The sequence below is a fragment of the Rhinatrema bivittatum genome, chromosome 7 (genome assembly GCF_901001135.1).
Source record: "Rhinatrema bivittatum chromosome 7, aRhiBiv1.1, whole genome shotgun sequence".
Taxonomy (NCBI): Eukaryota; Metazoa; Chordata; class Amphibia; order Gymnophiona; family Rhinatrematidae; genus Rhinatrema; species Rhinatrema bivittatum.
The window spans coordinates 85,444,693-85,461,611 of record NC_042621.1 but is presented as its reverse complement, the minus strand read 5'-3'; the positions used below and the strand labels follow the sequence as shown (position 1 = coordinate 85,461,611).

The 16,919-nt window shown below is 41.0% G+C and overlaps 1 protein-coding gene across 6 annotated transcripts in view; it reads right to left on the bottom strand.

The window, feature by feature from the left end:
• The window catches only part of ANKRD11 (ankyrin repeat domain 11), an 899,251-nt gene that overhangs the window by 222,988 nt on the left and 659,344 nt on the right, over window positions 1–16,919 (bottom strand). For all 6 annotated transcript variants that reach the window (XM_029608601.1, XM_029608602.1, XM_029608600.1 and 3 more), the window contains one exon: window positions 11,792–11,962. In XM_029608601.1, coding sequence (XP_029464461.1) covers window positions 11,792–11,962 — 171 coding nt within the window. The remainder of the gene's footprint in view (window positions 1–11,791; window positions 11,963–16,919) is intronic.

Below are 16,919 nucleotides of genomic sequence, written 5' to 3'. Positions count from 1 at the left end.
TGCTAATCTGTCTGTCTTGATTTTGGCCATCAGCTTAACATCAAAATTCAGTAATGAGATTTGGGAATTGTCCCACATTACCTAGATATTGGTAAACTTCAGCCAGTGGGAGACATTTTTGTAGCCAACAATTTGTAAAACCCTGCAGAAAACTCATCAGGCCCTGGGGCCTTTATTAATTTAGCTGCTTTTATCCCCTTTTGAATTTCCAAAATTTGAGAACATAAGAACATTTTTAGCATCATTATTTTCATGTCTTACTGTAAACCGTTGTGACTGTATCCATCTTAACGACGGTATAGAAAAGATTTTAAGTGAATAAATAAACATAAGAAATTGCGATGCTGGGTCAGACCAAGGATCCATCAAGCCCAGCATCCTGTTTCCAACAGAGGCCAAACCAGGCCACAAGAACCTGGCAAGTACCCAAACACCAAGAAGATCCATGCTACTGATGCCAATAATAGCAGAGGCCATTCCCTAAGTCAACTTGATTAATAGCAGATAATGGACTTCTCCTCCAAGAACTTATCCAAACCTTTTTTAAACCCAGCTACACTAACTGCACTAACCACATCCTCTGGCAACAAATTCCAGAGCATAACTGTGCATTGAGTGAAAAAGAATTTTCTCCGCTTAGTCTTAAATGTGCTTCTTGCTAACTTCATGGAGTGCCCCCTAGTCCTTCTATTATCCGAAAGTGTAAATAACCAATTCACTTTAACTCGTTCAGACCTCTCATGATTTTAAAGACCTCTATCATATTCCCCTCCTCAGCCGTTTCTTCTTCAAGCTGAACAGGCCTAACCTCTTCAGCCTTTCCTCATAGGGGAGCTGTTCCATCCCCTTTATCATTTTGGTTGCCCTTTTTCTCTGTACCTTCTCCATCGCAACTAGATCTTTTTTGAGATGCGGCGACCAGAATTGTACACAGTATTCAAGGTGCGGTCTCACTATGGAGCGATATAGAGGTATTATGACATTTTCCGTTTTATTAACCATTCCCTTCCGAATAATTCCTAATATTCTGTTTGCTTTTTTGACTGCTGCAGCACACAGAGCTGATGATTTCAAGTATTATCCACTATGATGCCTAGATCTTTTTCCTGGGTGGTAGCTCCTAATATGGAACCTAACATCATGTAACTACAGCAAGGGTTATTTTTCCCTATATACAACACCTTGCACTTGTCCACATTAAATTTCATCTGCCATTTGGATGCCCAAACTTCCAGTCTCACAAGGTCCTCCTGTAATGTATCACAATCCGCTTGTGATTTAACTACTCTGAATAATTTTCTATCATCCGCAAATTTGATAACCTCACTCATTCTATTCCTTTCCAGATCATTTATAAATATATTGAAAAGCACCGGTCCAAGTACAGATCCCTGAGGCACTCCACTGTTTACCCGTTTCCACTGAGAAAATTGACCATTTAATCCTACTCTCTGTTTCCTGTCTTTTTTTTTTTTTTTAATACTTTATTTATAATTTTCAAATACAATTTTTATATGCATTGTATTAAGGAAATACATAAGATGGTAGTCAAGAATATCTTTAAACACAATCTTCCAGTCTTGCAAGGTCCTCCTGTAATGTATCACAATCCGCTTGTGATTTAACTACTCTGAATAATTTTCTATCATCCGCAAATTTGATAACCTCACTCGTCGTATTCCTTTCCAGATCATTTATTTATATATTGAAAAGCACCGGTCCAAGTACAGATCCCTGAAGCACTCCACTGTTTACCCTTTTCCACTGATAAAATTGACCATTTAATCCTATTCTCTGTTTCCTGTCTTTTAACCAGTTTGTAATCCATGAAAGGACATCGCCTCCTATCCCATGACTTTTTAGTTTTCTTAGAAGCCTCTCATGAGGGACTTTGTTAAACGCCTTATGAAAATCCAAATATACTATATCTACCAGTTCACATTTATCCACATGTTTATTAACCTCTTAAAAAAAACCCATAAATGTATTGTAAAATTAGAGGGTAAAACATATTCCTTTCTAGATCCAGAGGGTCTTAAAGATCTAGACCGGTATTAAATAAGTATGGGCCCTATAAAAATGTAAAATTGCCTTAATGTTATTTTTTATTTCCTTTTTTTCCCGTTCAAATTTAAGGATTTTGCTTATATTACCTTTTAAAATCATTTGTGACAGTTGATTGTTGAGATAAAGGTATTTTGATGGAAAAATTGATTACTTTATAGCTGTCATTATGATTGTTTCTTGTAAAAATGTTTATTGTAATAATATGAAAGCAATAAATAAAGAATTAAAAAAAAAAAAAACAAAACGAAGCAGATTTGTGAAACAAGACTTCCCCTTGGGTAAATCCATGTTGACTGTGTTCCATTAAACCATGTCGTTCTATATATGCTCTATGATTTTTGTCTTTAGAATAGTTTCTACTATTTTTCCCGGAACTGAAGACAGGCTCACTGGTCTATAGTTTTCCGGATTGCCCCTGGAACCCTTTTTAAATATTGGGGTTACATTGGACACCCTCCAGTCTTCAGGTACAATGGATGATTTTAATGATAGGTTACATATGTTAACTAATAGATCAGAAATTTCATTTTTGAGTTCCTTCAGTACCCTAGGATGCATACCATCCGGTCCAGGTGATTTGCTACTCTTTAGTTTGTAAATCTGGCCTACTACAACTTCCCGGTTCACAGTGATTTGGTTCAGTTCATCTGACTCATCACCCTTGAAAACCATCTCCGGAACTGGTATCTCCCCAACATCCTCATTAGTAAACATTTATTTTATTTATTTAATTATTTATTTAATTTCTTTTAATATACTGATGCTCAAGACAGGTCTTATCGTACCGGTTTACAATGAACTAGGGGAGAACCAATTAACACAGTAGGCGTAAAAAAGTTACAATAAAACAGGGAATGAAGAACTTGGTCATTGGAAAAGAGGGATAGGTAAAAACAGTGACAGAGAGCAGAAAGCCGTTGATTAGATAACAGAGTATGTACATTTATATCGTGGTTCAGATATCAAAATGATCAGTTACTGGCAAAGAGGATAGTTGAATGAGCAGATTCTGGCAAGGCAGTTCCATAGAGGGGGGGACGGGGTAAACTGGGAAGTCAGGTGGGGGGGGGAGGGGGGGACAGGGAGGCAGATACTGGGGGGGGGGGAGATGGGCGGAGCAGGAAGAAGAGGCTATCTTCAGCGATATGCTTGAATGAATAGCCATGTTTTCAGTTTTTTTCTGAAGGAGAGCTGGCATTTTTCCTGGCGTAGATCAGGGGGGAGTGAGTTCCAGTGATGTGGTCCGGCTGTGGAGTGCGCTCGTTTTTTGAGTTGTGTATAGAGGATGTGCTCGGGGGCATCTAGAGGGAGTCTCTGTAAGCGGATATGATTGGCCTTGATGAAGAATGGAGAACGAAAGGAATGGTAAGTTGTAGAGATGATTGCTGATATATGGTTTTGTGAATAATGATCAGTGTCTTGAAGATAATTCTATAGTGGATGGGTAGCCAGTGTAGAGATTTTAAAATCGGAGTGATGTGGTCTCTGCGACGGGTATTTGTGAGGATCCTGGCTGCCGCGTTTTGCAGCATCTGAAGTGGTTTAGTGTGGGAGGCAGGGAGACAGAGTAGTAGTGCGTTACAGTAATCGATCTGAGAACAATATGGCTTGAAGGATTGCGCAGTAATCATGAAAGTGTAGGAGAGGTCTGATCTGTTTTAGAACCTGTAGCTTGAAGAAGCCTTCTTTAGTGGTGGCGTTGATGAATTTTTTGAAGTTCAATCTAGAGTCCAGAGTGGTCCCTAGGTCTCTCACCTGGTTTGTTAGTGGTATAGTAGCTGTGCTGGTGACTGGGTTATAATCGTTAGGGGATAAGACCAGGAGTTCGGTTTTGGACGTATTGAGAATCAGATCGAGACTGATGAGAAGGAGATTGATAGCGTGAAGGCAGCTGTTCCAAAAATTTAGGGTGTTGGAGATGGAGTCCTTGATGGGGATTAGGATCTGCACGTCGTCGGCGTATATAAAGTGGGTAAGGTTGAGGTTATTGAGTAATTGGCAAAGGGGGAGTAGATAGATGTTAAATAAGGTTGGGGAAAGTGAGGAACCTTGGGGTACTCCTTGTTTAGATGGTACGGGGGGGGGGATTCTTTATTTGATATTTTTACTTTGCAGTGCCTGTTGCTTAGGAAGGATTTTAGCCAGAGGAGTGCAGAGCCTGAGATGCCTATTTCCATCAGGAGTTTGATGAGGATAGTGTGGTTAACTGTGTCGAAGGCCGCGGAGATGTCGAGCAGAACTAGCAGGTATGATTTTCCTTTGTCAAGTCCCATCAGGATGTTGTCGGTTAACGAGAGTAGGAGGGATTCCGTGTTTCGTCATTTTTTGAATCCGAATTGGGAAGGATAAAGAATGTCGTGGGTGTCGAGGTAGTCTGTGAGTCGAGTGTTTACTAGTTTTTCCATTAGCTTGGCTATGAAAGGTAAGTTGGCGATGGGTCGGAAATTTATAGGGTTAGCCGGGTCCAAGTTTGTTTTTTTCAGTAAGGGTTTTAGAGAAGCGGTTTTTAATGTGTCCGGGACCGATCCTTGAATGAGGGAGCAGTTTATGATGTCAGCCAGATGTTTGGCAATGGTGTTCGGGATTGTGAGTAGGAGTTTGGTTGGTATTTGGTCTATAGGGTGTGATGATGGCTTCATTTTCTTGATGGTAGACAATTTCCAAGGACGATGTGAGATCAAAAGATTCTAGGAATTGATTGCAGATTGTAGGAGAGTAGTTTTGGTTATTAGGAGGCTGGGTGTTAGATGTGGCGTTGGAAGAAGTCAGACGCGTAAGAAGGTTTTTTATTTTGTTGTCAAAGAAGGTTGCCAGCTCTGTGGATCTGTTTAGTGCTTCGTCTTCAGGGATGATTGGGGGAACAGGTGTGGTAAGGGCTGTAACATAGGAAAAAAGTGTTTTAGGGTCTTATAGGAGGCCATGTATTTTTTTGGCGTAGAAATCCCTTTTTGTGCGATGAATGGAGGTCCTGTAGAGACTCATTGCCGTTTTGTAAGAGGCCTGTGTGGTAGGGGATGGATCCTTCCGCCAGCGTTGTTCTCTCTGTTGCAGTTCTTGTTTGAGTTTCCTTAATTCTGTTGTGAACCAGGGTTTTTTGTTAGTACGAGCTGGATTTATAACTTTGGAGGACATGGGGCAAATTTTATCAGCTACTGAGCGTGTGATATTTAGCCATGAGTTCATAGCAGTATCAGCATTAGTGAGGTCCAAGTTGGTTAGGTCCTTGGCGAGGCTGTTGCTGAGGGCGTCCATGGAGCAAGGTTTTCTGAATTGGAATGATGATTTAGGTATGGTGGGCGACGGTTTTTTCTTTATAGATAGCTCTGTTGTTATCAAAGAATGATCAGACCAAGGGATGGGGGTACAATTAGGGGTAAAAGATGGTGAGATGTATTCATTTATGAATATAAGGTCTGAAGTGTGACCAGCTTTGTGTGTAGGTTTATTTATAATTTGTTTGAAACCCATGGCTTGCAGTGAGGAAAGGAGGGCTTCGCAGTTGGAGGAGGGAGAAGGGGAATCGAAATGGATATTGAAATCTCCTAACAGGATAGCTGGTGAGTTTGTATTGATGTGTTTGGCTACCATTTCTATAAGGGGGGATGGGTCTGATTCTAGGAGCCCAGGTGGGGCGTAGAAAAGACCGATTTGAAGCTGGGTGGATTTGAATAATCCGATTTCAAGTTTGGAAGCCGAGTTGATGGCTTGCTGTGATAGACTCAGTTCTTTTTTTGCGGCTAGCAGTAATCCTCCCCCTCTTTTTTTTGCTCTGGGGATAGAGAAGAAGTCATACAGTTGTGTCGGTAGTTGGTTGATTAGGGCTATATCAGCGTTTTTCAGCCAGGTTTCAGTAATTGCACATATGTCTGGTTGGGTGTCCAGTAGGAGGTCACTGAGCAGGTGAGATTTTTTTGTCAGTGATTGGGAGTTAAGAAGAGTTAGGGTGATTAAAGACAAGCCTAGGAATTGGGTTAGAGGGGAGATCATGATGGAGATCAGTGATCTCTTGGAGCGGTGAAAATTGAGTATGGGAAAGTTGACTCTGCGGAGGAGTGAGTGTGGGATAATAAGAATAGGGAAGGTTTGTCACATGTTGTCTTTGTGGATGAAATTTGGTTGAAATTGGAGTCTGGGGTGAAGAGTAGTGGTTGCTCGGAGGGTTGAGCTGGGTGCTGGGGAATATGTCGGTGGTAATTGGAGAGTATTTGGACTGAGGAGGAACTGACTAGGGTCGGCTTCTGGCGTATATGTCAGGCTGACTCGGTGTTACCTCTAGAATAGAGGGAAAAGACTATTTTTTTAATTTTTTAATTTTTATTTATTTATTTATTTATTTTTATATTAGAGTCTCCGATTAAACATGGAAGCAAAGAATTAATTTAGTCTTTCTGCTATGGCCTTATCTTCCCTAAGTGCCCCTTTTAACCCCTCGGTCATCTAACGGTCCAACCGACTCCCTCACAGGTTTCTTGCTTCGGATATATTTTAAAAGTTTTTGTTATGAGTTTTTGCCTATATGGCCAACTTCATTTCAAATTCCCTCTTTGCCTGTCTAATCAATGTTTTACACTTGACAATGCTTATGCTTTTTCCTATTTTCTTCAGATGGTCCTTCTTCCAATTTTTGAAGGATGCTTTTTTTTTAACCATGCCAGTAATTATTTTGCCTTCCTTCCACCTTTCTTAATGAGTGGAATACATCTGGACTGCGCTCTAGGATTGTATTTTTAAACAATGTCCATACCTGTTGAACACACTTAACCTTTGCAGCTGCACCTATTTTTTTTCTATTTTCCTCATTTTATCAAAGTTTCCCTTTTGAAAATTTAGCCTTAGAGCTGTAGATTTACTTATTGTCCCCCTTCCAGTTATTAGTTTAAATTTTATGTTATGATCACTATTGCCAAGTGGCCCCACCACCGTTACTTCTCTCACCAAATCCTGCATTCCCACTAAGAAATAAATCTAAAATAGCTCCCTCTCTCATTAGTTCCTGAACCAATTGCTCCATAAAGCAGCTGTTTATTACATCCAGGAACTTTGTGTCTCTAGCAAGTCCTGATGTTACATTTTCCCAGTCAATATTGGGATAATTTAAATCTACCAAGCAAAAGCAAGAAGCAAAAGCCTTGCACATCAATAAATATCCATACATCCAGCGTGCAAGGACTTTAATATTTGTTATTGAAGACGTATGGAGTTGCCACTATTAATATTGAAGAATTTCAGCTAATCAATAAAAATTTATTATAATTTTGAAGGTGGACTTGCTTCACTATTTCCTTGCACGCTGGATGTATGGATAATTTAAATCTCCCATTATTACTGCACTGCCAGATTGGTTAGCTTCCCTGATTTCTCTTAGCATTTCATCATCTGTCTGACCATTTTGGCCAGGTAGACAGCAGTATACTCCTATCACTATACTCTTACCCAACACACATGGGATTTCTACCCATATACTGAGCATTTAGTCTGTTGGACTCCATACCCTCCCGGACATAAAGTGCTACACTCCCACCAAGTTGATCCTTCCTATCATTGCGATATAATTTGTACCCTGATTATAGCACTGTCCCATTGGTTACCCTGCTTCCACCAAGTCTCTGTGATGCCAGTTATGTCAATCTCATCATTTACTGCTACACACTAACTTATTTCTTAGACTTATGACACTGGCATACAGACATTTCAAAGTGTGTGTTTTGTTTGTATTAACAACTTGCTTTCCAGTTGATAGTGATAATTTGGAAATCTTTAGCTCAGGTGATTTTTTTACATATAGGAACATGGACTACATTTGCTTTTATTGGAACCTCTCTGTTGGGATGCCCTAACTCTCCTGTTTCATTAGTATCCTTCAAGGATACATACCTCCGAATCATGTACTGCTGAGTGACTGTCAGCTTTCCCCCTTGTTCTAGTTTAAAAGCTGCTCTATCTCCTTTTTAAAAGTTAGTGCCAGCAGCTTGATTCCACTCTGGTTAAGGTGGAGCCCATCCTTTCTGAAAAGCTTCCCCCTTCCCCAAAAGTTTCCCCAGTTCCTTACAAAACTGAATCCCTCTTCCCTGCACCATCGCCTCACCCATGCATTGAAACTCTGTAGCTGTGCCTGCCTCTGGGGACCTGCATGTGGAACAGGAAGCATTTCACAGAATGCTACCCTGGAGGTACTGGATTTCAGCTTTCTACCTATTCAAACTCTCCAACTGTATTGATGAGAGCACTGGAAGTTTCACTAGAAGTTCTACAGATGTGCCTGAATAAAGTTGTTGATAATATTCACAAAATAACTTAGATATTTCTTTGCCAGAGTTAATCACTTTACCTGATCTTTGTTTTATGGCTGGATATATTTAGACCCTGTTCAATTATTTGCTATATTTGCCAGTGTTTTACTAATGTTATTACCATGTTGAAAAAATTTACATTTATAATATAAGTGCCCTTTCTGAGCCCTCTTATGCAAAACTGTGTTAAGCACACTTTGCATGGCCAAGAAACTGCCTTTATCCAGACCCATTGGGAATCTTTCATGGTGTTGCTTACCTTGATGCAGCTGTTTTTCTAGCGCCAATATAGCTACATTCATTTTCTTCCTTCTGGCAATAACATATGTGTCACCCTGAAGAACGGTTTTGGCTGTTTCTCAGAATAAAATTAGGGATTCTTGATGTTGCTCATTATGCACTAAATAGTCCTCCCATCTTTTTACAATGTATTCTCTAAAATTCAAAAATTTATATAAATATATGGGAAATTTCCAAATTGTTATCAGATCTAGAGGTTGATACCCTGCTAGTCCAGCCACACTGGCGCGTGGTCAGAAACTGCCAGAGGGCCAAATTTGAGTATTTATGACCCTAATGAAGTCTTCTTGTCTAGTTAGTAAGTAGTCAAGATGAGACTGTGTGTTATGCGCTCGAGAAATGTGGGTGTATTTCTTCTCACAAGGATAAGAAGAATCATAAGAACTTGCCATGCTGGGTCAGACCAAGGGTCCTTCAAGCCCAGCATCCTGTTTCCAACAGAGGCCAAACCAGGCCACAAGAATCTGGCAATTACCCAAACACTAAGAAGATCCCATGCTAGTGATGCAATTAATAGCAGTGGCTATTCCCTAAGTGAACTTGATTAATAGCAGTTAATGGACTTCTACTCCAAGAACTTATCCAAACCTTTTTTGAACCCAGCTACACTAACTGGGTCCTCTATGTATCAATCATATCTAAGCATCTGCACAAATAAGCAATTCCCTTCATTTGGATGAGCTAGCCTTTGTGGCTGGTGGTAATTTATCCATGTGAGGTAAATTAAAATCCTCACCAATTATCACTATTGTCTGAGCATATGGTATTAGCAGACAGATTATTTTCTGAAAAAAACACATGATCGTAAACACCGGGGGCATAAATCAAACAAAACACTATAGATTTACCGTACAGATTACCCTCCAATATTAGATGTCTTCCTTCTATATCTGCAATTTGATTTGTTACTTGGGTGTCCCTTTTCCAATCAGTATTGCTATTCCTGCTTTCTGTGTATCAGCTTGAGCTGAAAAAACCTGTCCCACCCATTGTTGATGCAATTTCAGGTGTTCTGCCTCTGTAAGACGTGTCTCCTGCAGCACTACAATCTGTGCCTTTTGCCTCCAGTACCTTATACCTTTTGATAACTGAACTAACGCCCCCTACATTTCATGTGACATTGCATGGTAGCTGTTGTCATTTCAGCATCCTATATCTGACATGTAATGCTGTAATCTGTTTTACCTACCAGCCCGGGCCTCCCAGCCTAAGCCTAGGCTGAACCTTCCCATCAGCTTGTGTGTCTACTTCTATCAACTAGTGAAGATCTCCAACCATTTTCGCGCTATATACTTTTAGCATTGAGAACCTTCCCTCCCTCCCCACCTCCCCAGCCCCTTCCCTTTATGTGAACTCCTTCCAAGTAATCAAAGTTCTATGAGTCTCATTGCCCCACCAGAGGCAAACAACCCGTGTAGCATATATAGGGCCCCACTCCCACAATTTACATGCATCTCATCCCACTATCCCATCCCCTCTCAATTTGCTGCATAGCCTATTCCCATCTTGGCCAAGAAAGAAAAAATCCAAGATGATGCACAGATATATCTACCTATTATCAATCAGTTTCACATTTTCTTATATATGGATCCCATGGTATTACATACTGACATCTCTATACAAGCACTCTCCAAGATATATATACCTATGAACACACATATCCCAACATACTAATTTGCACAAAAACCAAACTATAAAAGCATATAGTTTCTGTAAATGCAAACAGCATGCAACACAGAGTTCAGCTCTAGCTTGGAATCAACTGAGTAGAAAGCATTACGATCACTCTTCAAGGAAGAACAGTTAAATAATCCTTGTGGTTCCAATTCAAAAGAATTAAAGAGCGAAAATACTAAAGGTAATATATCATTTATCGCTACCATTTGCAGCTTTCCTTTACCTTCCCAGCCAACATCACTTCTCCTCCAACAGGGCCTGGACAAAGTCTTTTGCCTCTTTCGCTGTATCAAACATAAGTTTTATTGTAGTGCATTATTTTTAGTTTCGCGGGAATCTGCCGCTCCACCACCTTGGCACAGACTTGAGAAAATGCTTTCCATTTTGCTGAGAAGATCGTTGAATAATCCGGTAATATAAGAATTGAACACCCTTCATAATCTAATTTCTTCGATTGCCTAAACTGCTGGATCACTTCCTCTTTATGTCAGTAGTTTAAAAACTTGGCAATAACCGGATGGGGCCGTGACAGAGTTGCTGATTTGGCTCCCAAATGATGGGCTCTTTCAATTCTCATCTTGCCGTAGGCCTCAGCCACACTTAGGGCCGTGTTGAGCCATGTTTCTAGGAAATCTGGCAACGCTCTATCCTTGATCGATTCTGGAAGACCAATTCTTATATTTCTCTGGCAGGATCTGGTTTCGAGATAGTCAATGCTTTCAGCATCACCGCCTTCAGTTCTTTTAATTCTGTTTCCAGGATTTGAACTCAATCATCGACACCCGTGAGTTGCTCTTCTACCTCTTGAACCCACTTAACATTACTGGCAAATAAAGTTTTATCTCAGCAAATTTCTCATAGACTTTTTCAAGTTTGCTGTCGAGAGCCGCAGGACTTGTGCCGCAATCTCACTTACCCCTTTATTCGGGGAGCTGGGGGACTGAGGATTACTGGCAGAGTCCGCCATTTTGCCAGCCATCAGCTTCTCCTTCTTTCACAGATTCATTCCAAATTATCTTGTGGCTGTAATTAGAATTAACCCCAAAAGCAGACTCTCTGAAAATTAAGATTTCCAATAATGTACACAGATGCCTTTCCAATGAGGTTTTAGGAGCCAAATACGTTTAGATCAGGGAATGGGGCTGAGAGTCGTGAAGAGTCATGTCTTCACTCTTGCATCACACTACGTAGTCTCCTTGTCCATATATTAAACATACACCTCCCCACCTCCTAAGATGATGATGTAGAGATGCACATGCAGCCAGGAGTATGGGAAACATCTTTTGTCAACTATTTCAATAACAGATGGAACCTCAGACAAGGACACACTCTAGTATCTACATTGCTTTCTGTTGCTCTTTAAATTGTAGCTGTATGATTTAGAGTCAGTTGAACCAAAAATTGGTTATTACAAAACAAAAAATACAAAAAGCATGACGACACACTGCTGCACTCACCTGGACTGTTTGCTGATTCCTCAGCTGTCATCTGCATGAGCAGAGCAACCTGCTGACGTTCAGACAGTGGACAGCCTGCCCGGATTCCGGGCAGCCCCATTCCAAAAAGCAAACTAGGCTTCCTTGTGGCAGGTTCTTTCTTAATGCGCTTCCGCTCTGGACCCTGCTTCTCTGTGACATAAAGGGGTTAAGAAAAAAAAAAAAAAAAAGATGCTGTTAAACCCCTCTTGTTAAAGGTTAAAGTTAGAACATTAGAAGTTAGAACATTAGAAGTTAAGTGGCAACATTTCATCTGACACACTCCACAACAGCAATGGCTATATTAATCTGTAAACATTCCTGACAAAACTTCTTATAATTTTAAAATATCTGTTTTAATAATGGAAACTAGATGATGAGAATGAACATGATTCACTTAGTACAGCTGGGCAGATACATTTGACAAACAGATTTAATCAATTTTGCTTGCATAAGGACACAGTAAAGACATTATCTCTATGAACATCCTATCCTAATTGATACCTGTCATATTAAGCAGCAGAAAGTTGGACAAAGGCAAAATAAACAGCTTTCACTTGAGGAGGATGTGAATTTGGACTGGAATCCAGATCCCTCAAACAAGTATTTCAAAATACAATTCTCTCTCATTCCAGCTTTTTTCTTTTTTAAGAACACTACCTTTTATGCTTTTATTACTAGGACCAATTTGTTTTTCCTGTAGTAACTATTATTACATCAGAAAACCATGTACAATGAATAAGGCAAATATAGCTGCTTCAATTACAGCAACTTTCTGCAGAGGGATCAAACAGAAATGTGATTCTGATGGGGTAGAGAGTGATGCATGCATTTAGAGGGCGCTGGCAGAAGGGGCATCCATGGACAAGGATCCACAGATGCATGATGGTGTCCATGGAACTCCGGGTGCCATGGATGCCAGTTGGCGTCCTGGATTGAGGGCCATGGACATTCGATGGTGTCCCTGGTGCTTAAGTGTCCATTAAGCTAGATGACATCCACAGCCCCAATGGCGCCCCTAGCAATTGACACGCTCCTGGTGTTATTGAAGCTCTGACATGCATCTGCATGGGCAACCGATTCTGGGCATAGCACCGATAGTGCATTGGCGAAGTTCATCGCCCAGGCTCATGTTCACCCTCTCTCTGAAGGATATGCATTGCCAGACTGATCAGACATGCAGGAGGGGAGGCCATGTCATTCAGGGCACCAGCTCTCCTACCCACGGGAATATCTGGTCCTGAATTCCTCCTAAGTCTGAGTCTCTGTCAATGCCCAGCAGTGGGACAGAATTTCCTAGAACTCCTGCCTGGGTAGGAACTCCGGCAAGTTCCCAGGCCAGAGGCCTACTCAGACCTCAACAGACTGCACACTGCCAGCCCGAATAAGCACTTGACAAAAGGCAAAAAACAGACAAGTTAAGGAGAGGCAGGAAATAAGCTGCAGATGCAGTATTATTTATTAAGGGGAAAAGCCTCTGCTGGCTGCACTGTGTACGAGGCCTGCATAGGGCCAACAGAGAGGTGCTAGAAAGAGATACAAAACACAAATTAAACTTAAACTATCACAAGGAATGTGGGGGGGGGGGGGGGGGGGGGGGGGGGGAGATGACTGACAGGGGACGGACACCCCAAGGTTCTGCCTGAAGAAACAGATGCTTGCAGATCTAGAACTGTCAGCCTTAGCTGTGAGGAGAGCAAAGCTGGACCTACGACCACACAGCTTCGCAGAAAAAGATAGACTGAGGGAATCTGCCTGAGAAACAGGGGGGGGGGGGGGCTACAGCTGCACATGCTCAGTAAAAGCATGCTGAAAGCTCTAGAATCTTTGAGATAAAAGTTCTGTGCCAGGCTCCATCGGATGATATCACTCATGTGTGAGGACTGCCATCCTGTTTATCCTTGAAGAAAAAGTATAATTTTGACATCAACAATGTGATTGCTGCTTCTAGCACACAACTTTCAAAATTTTCAGAACTATGACCTGCTAGATTTCATCTTGAATAAGTCAGAGGGTGGGGAATGGCAGAGAGAAGAGAGTTGTCTTTGGAGCAGGGAGAGACCTTGGATCATCTTGGGGCTCTGACTCCTCTTGGCTCGCAGCGCTGGTATATTCCAGGTTCCCGCCCAGCATCTGACATCATCTTCCTGGCACCATAAAAGATCTTATGCAGCGGTGCACCGTCACCACCGAAGCCGCGCGGCTTCAATTTTTTTTCTTCCACCATATCTTCATCAATGGACAGACTTGGATTCACTTCAAAGTAAGACTTACTCTCTCCTGCTGTTTGCTTTATTGCACTTCCCTCAGGTTGAATGGGGAAAAAAGAGAAAAGGAGCTGTTCGCCTTCCCCCACCTATGCCTGCAGTAGTTCCCCCCCTCTCTCTCAACCAACCATTGAGGGTTATATGCAGCCTTCTGGCATGAGTACTCCCATAGGGCCTGCTCAGCTAGGCATGGGTTTCCATGCCGCTTCTTGTCTAGGGAACTCCATCTCCCTCAGCCCTGACTATCATGTACCACCTCTTTTGAGGTCAGTGCTCTCAGAAAGTTCTATGGAGACTCTTCTGTGACCACAATGTGACCAAGATTCCCTCCGTGAGGTGGGAGAACTTGCTTTGGCTGAATCTCAAAATCCAGCAAAGAGTATTATTGAATCCTTGGCATATCCGACTGCGGGAGTTACTCCTACAGTTTCAATTCTTGAGACTCCTGCACAGATAACACTAGAGTCTCTCTGGATTGCAATCAAGGGTTTAGAACTGTTTGGTGTCCAAATTTGATAACGTTCATTCAGCAGTCGTACAAGTTAAAACTCAAGTAATTGCCCATGATCAAGTTCTTAAAAGCAATACTGATCGCATTTTCTCTTTAGAAAAACAGTCTGATTCTTTAGGGAAATGTGATCTGTCTGATTAAAAGTTAGAAATGTATCCAACGTAGATTAGAGGTGTTGGAGAATAATTCGAGGAAATTACATTTGCGAATTCTTAATTTTCCTAAATCTGAGTATTTCTCCAATTGAATTATTAAGGAAATTTTACATAGAGTAAAATTACTTAAAGTTCCTCCTGATTTTATTTATCTTTTAGACAGAGTGGGAATGCTATTAGTCATGTCTCACCACATTTATTTATTTTATTTATTTAAAAATGTTTATATACCGCCTTTACAATTCAAAAGAATTAATCAAAACGGTTCACAACAAACATACATAATGCATTAGAAAATTTTACAACTTTTTTTTGCAAGAATCTCAGATAGAAATACAGGGTATTGCCACTTTGCTTGTTGTATTTGCTTTGGAACATGATCGTATATGGACTATGAAAATGTTTTTCGTTCTGCTAACAAATTCTTCTTAGATCAACAACTTGCTTTATTTCCTGATGAAGCCAAGGTGACCCAACTTAGAAGGAAGCTTTTCTTGGCTAAAAAGCAACAAGTACTTAATATGAGTGCATCTTTTCTTTTGCAATTTCCCTATAAGTGTATTATAAAAAATAGGTACTAACAAATATATTTTCTTTGATCCTGATCATTTGGAAAGTTTTCTTCAAAACAGAGTAGGGCCCCTCCCTGTTCATACCTAATGTTGCAATGTAATTTGTTTTATATAACTAGATTAATTTGTTATTGTGCCTTCCTTTTCTTGTTTATCTGCTATATTCTGGATGTCTTATTTTTGATTTGTTAAATTTGAAAAAAAAAAAAGAATAAGTCAGAGGATATCATTCTGCTGAAATACCCCCTTTCAAAACTCTGTCAATGGTGCCAATTTTTTTGGAAATTCCACTGCATAATTATTTTCTATAGCTGCGCATCATTATTTTAAAAAGTACAGCAACAGGTACATCACTGCCGCCCTCCCTACTCCCCCTTTGTCTCTCTTCATAAGAATGTAAGTGCCAAGCTGACTCAGACCCCGCATTCGGTCTCTGACAGAGTCCAAGTTTGCAAGTACCTGGCAGATCCCATTAAGTAGATCTCATTTCTGTTATTCATCTCAGGGATAGCAATAGCTTTCCTTAGTCTACCTGGCTAATAACGTGTTATGTTATGGACTTTTCCTCCAGGAACCTGTCTAAACCTCATGTTCTGTCTGATGAGCATAAGGAATCAATGTGTGTCAGATGTTTGTTATTTGCTTCTTTTACAGGTCGATTCAAAAAACTCCACGGAAGAGCCGGCGCTCCGTGTTGAGCGCCCGCTCTCCCAATGTGCGCCCAGGCACCTCTCTTGGGCACACGATTCTTTATTTAAATTAGGGCCCGCGCTAATAAGGAGGCGTAGGGATACTAGCACGTCCCTAGCTCCTCCTTATTAGCAGAAGCGGTGGTTGTCAGCGGGTCGGACAACCGCTTAATTTTACTGGCGTTGGTTGTCGAACCCGCTGACAGCCACGTGTTCGGAAAACGGACACCGGCAAAATTGAGCATCCGATTTCCAACCCGTGGGCCGGCGGACAGTTTTTTGTTTTTTTTTTGGGACCTCCGACTTAATATCGCTATGATATTAAGTCGAAGGGTGTACAGAAAAGCAATTTTTTCTTACCGCCCATTTTACTTTCAGTATCCCACGGGGATAACTAATAGGCTCTTCAACATGCATTTGCATGTGATGAGCGCTATTAGTTTCAGGGGGGTTGGCTGCACGTTTCCCACGCGCTATTACTCCTTACAGTATGGGGTAATAATAGCACGTGTAAAACACTTGGTCAAATGGGGGCTAAATGGTGCGCTCAGCTGAGTGCACTGTTCTGTATCGGCCTGTTAATAAATAGTTTAAACAAACCCTGCTATGATAATCGCCTTCACCATGTCCTCTAGCAACAGATTCCACAGCTTAATTGTGCGCTGTGAAAAAGTACTTTCTCCTATTTTAAAACTGTTGGTTGATAGTTTCAGGGAATATCCCCTTCTTTTATTATTTTCTGTAAGGGTAAATAAACATCCTTTATTTTCTCATTCCACTCCACTCATGATTTTATAAACTTCAATCATGCCTCCTCTCAGCCTTCTTTTCGAAGCTGAAGAGCCCTAGCCTGTGCATCCTGTCAAAGGAGAGCATTCCATCCCCTTTATCATTTTTGTCCCCTCCTCTGGCACCT